The sequence below is a fragment of the Phytophthora infestans genome, genomic scaffold, assembly GCF_000142945.1.
Source record: "Phytophthora infestans T30-4 supercont1.11 genomic scaffold, whole genome shotgun sequence".
Lineage (NCBI taxonomy): Eukaryota > Oomycota > Peronosporomycetes > Peronosporales > Peronosporaceae > Phytophthora > Phytophthora infestans.
Genome location: NW_003303748.1, coordinates 3445505 through 3448055, shown reverse-complemented (window position 1 = coordinate 3448055; position 2551 = coordinate 3445505). Strand labels below are relative to the sequence as shown.

Below are 2551 nucleotides of genomic sequence, written 5' to 3'. Positions count from 1 at the left end.
CAGTTCCTTTCAAGCGGTTTTAAGTGACACCGCCAGACACGTCTGACGCCACCGAAGCATCGTCCAGAGATGATAACGGCGCGGTGTTCAGCGCAGGCGGCGGAGAAACTGCGGACGGAGCAGAAGCGGGCGAAGCCGCTGAAGACTCAACAGGAGACGAAGGCGACGGCGGCGAAGGTAACTGCGGCGACGATGGAGGTGACGGTAGCGGAGGTGACGGGGGTGGCGACGGTGAAGCGGACTGCGCTGTAGCCTGACGTTTTGTGGCCGTTCCCAATGACGGCCCGGCCAAAGAGGCGCGTGCCAGCCGTGACTTAGTCGCACGGAGCCCAGCAGTAGACTGGAGCCCCACCAAGAGATCACGAGAGGAAGCAGACGGGCGTGATGAAGCCATAGTGACCGCCTCGGGTTGGAACCCACTCAATTCCAGTGAAGCCAGGCCCGTAGGCGAAGATGACACCGGTTCGAGCGAGTCCCTGTTGAGACGGCCGACTTCGCCGTCTGCTGTGCTTTTTCGAGAATGAACGCTATGAAGAGGCGGCGGTTGCCAGAGGGAGGGTGAGTGTATCCGATTGGGTGATATTATAATCTTATTGCAATGGGTTGTTAGTAGTACTATGGAATGTATAGTATTGTAATTAATAAACAGGCAGATGTAGGACGGCTGTGGAAGCTTCTAGAAGCTTCCATCCGTCTGAACTGCGGAGGCAGGAATTTTTCCTTTGGCGCGCTCTCCCCCAAAGCTCCCCTGACTTCGATAAACTTACCGTATTGCGGATTGACGCTCAAAGCAATGATTGGAAAATATATATTTACAGCAATTTTTCATAATCACTGCTATTACGTCTGGTTATGCAGCGGTTGAGTGCAGCACATTACGCTGGCAGTTTTTTTTTTCTTCTTCTTACATGTATCGCCAGCTGTCATTCAACCATGTTGGGAGTCTACAAGTACATGGATGTAACGCGTCTTCATATCCGCTTAAATACGAACGGACTTTTCTACCCTTCTTCTTCCTCATTCCAGAAAGAGAATCCGCCGCATCGAGGAAAAATGGTAGTGGCTTTAATACAGTGCGTAATCGCTGGTCAACCAGGAAACTCGTTCGAGGTTGAGATCGACGATGCTGCGAAGGTTAGCAAGTTTAAGGACGCGATCAAGGAAAAAAAGCCTAACGAACTCAAACATGTCGATGCAGACAAGCTGCAGATCTTCCTGGCGAAGCAGCCCGTTGTAGAGGAGAGCAGCAAAGAGGTCGTTACTGATTACCGCCCTTCTGCGAAGGAGATGAAGGAAAGGCTCAAGTGGCTCCCAGGCGAGCATCGGGCTGCTCTGAAGCTGGTGAAAGGAGAATCCGACGACTACATCAATGCGCTGATGGCCGGAGAACAGATTCTAGGCTCAAAGACCTTAGCAACGTGGTTCTACACGAAGAACAACATGGAGCTCCCATCCAGTGAGCAAATTCACATACTGGTGAAGGTGCCGGAGGGGGCTGGCGACGATCAGGAACTCGTAAGTCTTCTCTCAACGAGTATCCAAGAAGAGAATGCTCGAATGTTCCATAAAGTGGCGGAAGAAAATCGCGAAAAAAATCGCGAACGAGATCGTAAGCGAGCAGAAGAAAATCGCGAAGAAAATCGCGAACGAGATCGTAAGCGTGCAGAAGAAAATCGCGAACGAGATCGTAAGCGTGCAGAAGAAAATCGCGAGCGAGATCGTAAGCGTGCAGAAGAAAATCGCGAACGAGATCGTGAGCGTGCAGAAGAAAATCGCGAACGAGATCGTAAGCAAGCGAAAGAAATTCGCAGGCTAGAGGAAGAAACTCGCAAGCTAGCGGAAGAAATTCGCGAACGAGATCGTAAGCGAGCGGAAGAAACTCGCAAGCTAGCGGAAGAATTTCGCAAGCTTGCGGAAAAAAATCGCGAACAAAATCGTAAGCAAGCGGAAGAAATTCGTCAACATTTCGAGAAATTTTGTAACCCCGCGACGCCGACTACAAGCGATGCACAATTGGGCTACAAGCATTTGAATCTATTGCAGCTGAAAGGATTCGTCTCGAGTGCAGAAGAAACAGTCGGAGCAGATGCATTTTGGTCGGTGGACGTTCAAGCCCGAGTCAACAGCATTTCGAGGGAGAATGATTTTGATGCTTTCATTTCTACTTACTTCAGCAATGCGCTGGACAGCCACGACCTTGTATTCGTCAACAGCGAGCTTTATAAATGGTTGCCGCAGTCTGCGTTTGTTGGCAACAGCAATACAGACCTCAAACTAGATGGGTTTGTCACTCATCGTGGGATGTATCAGATGATGTCCGCACCAAATGATGCTGTCAGTCGAGTGGGTACCTCATTTCGTTTTGGGACAGCAACTAAGACACTGCCTGATTTCATCATTCTCTTCGAGAGCAAGATCACCAAAGATTTGGGAGGGGCTTCATTTGGCCAAGTCGTGCGATACATGCAACACCTTTTTCCCGACGGGACCAGGAAATGCCGTTCTCTTCAACCGCAAATTGTTTTGGCTGATCGAAAGCATCAATGGTGGG

At 50.2% G+C, this 2551-nt stretch overlaps 1 protein-coding gene across 1 annotated transcript; it reads left to right on the top strand.

Moving 5' to 3' along the window:
• Positions 1-1053: 1053 nt before the first annotated feature.
• Positions 1054-2551, top strand: PITG_07751 (Crinkler (CRN) family protein; the record flags this gene model as incomplete). Its single annotated transcript, XM_002904633.1, has 1 exon — positions 1054-2551. A coding segment is annotated over one exon (1498 nt), but the record flags the coding sequence as incomplete, so codon positions are not given.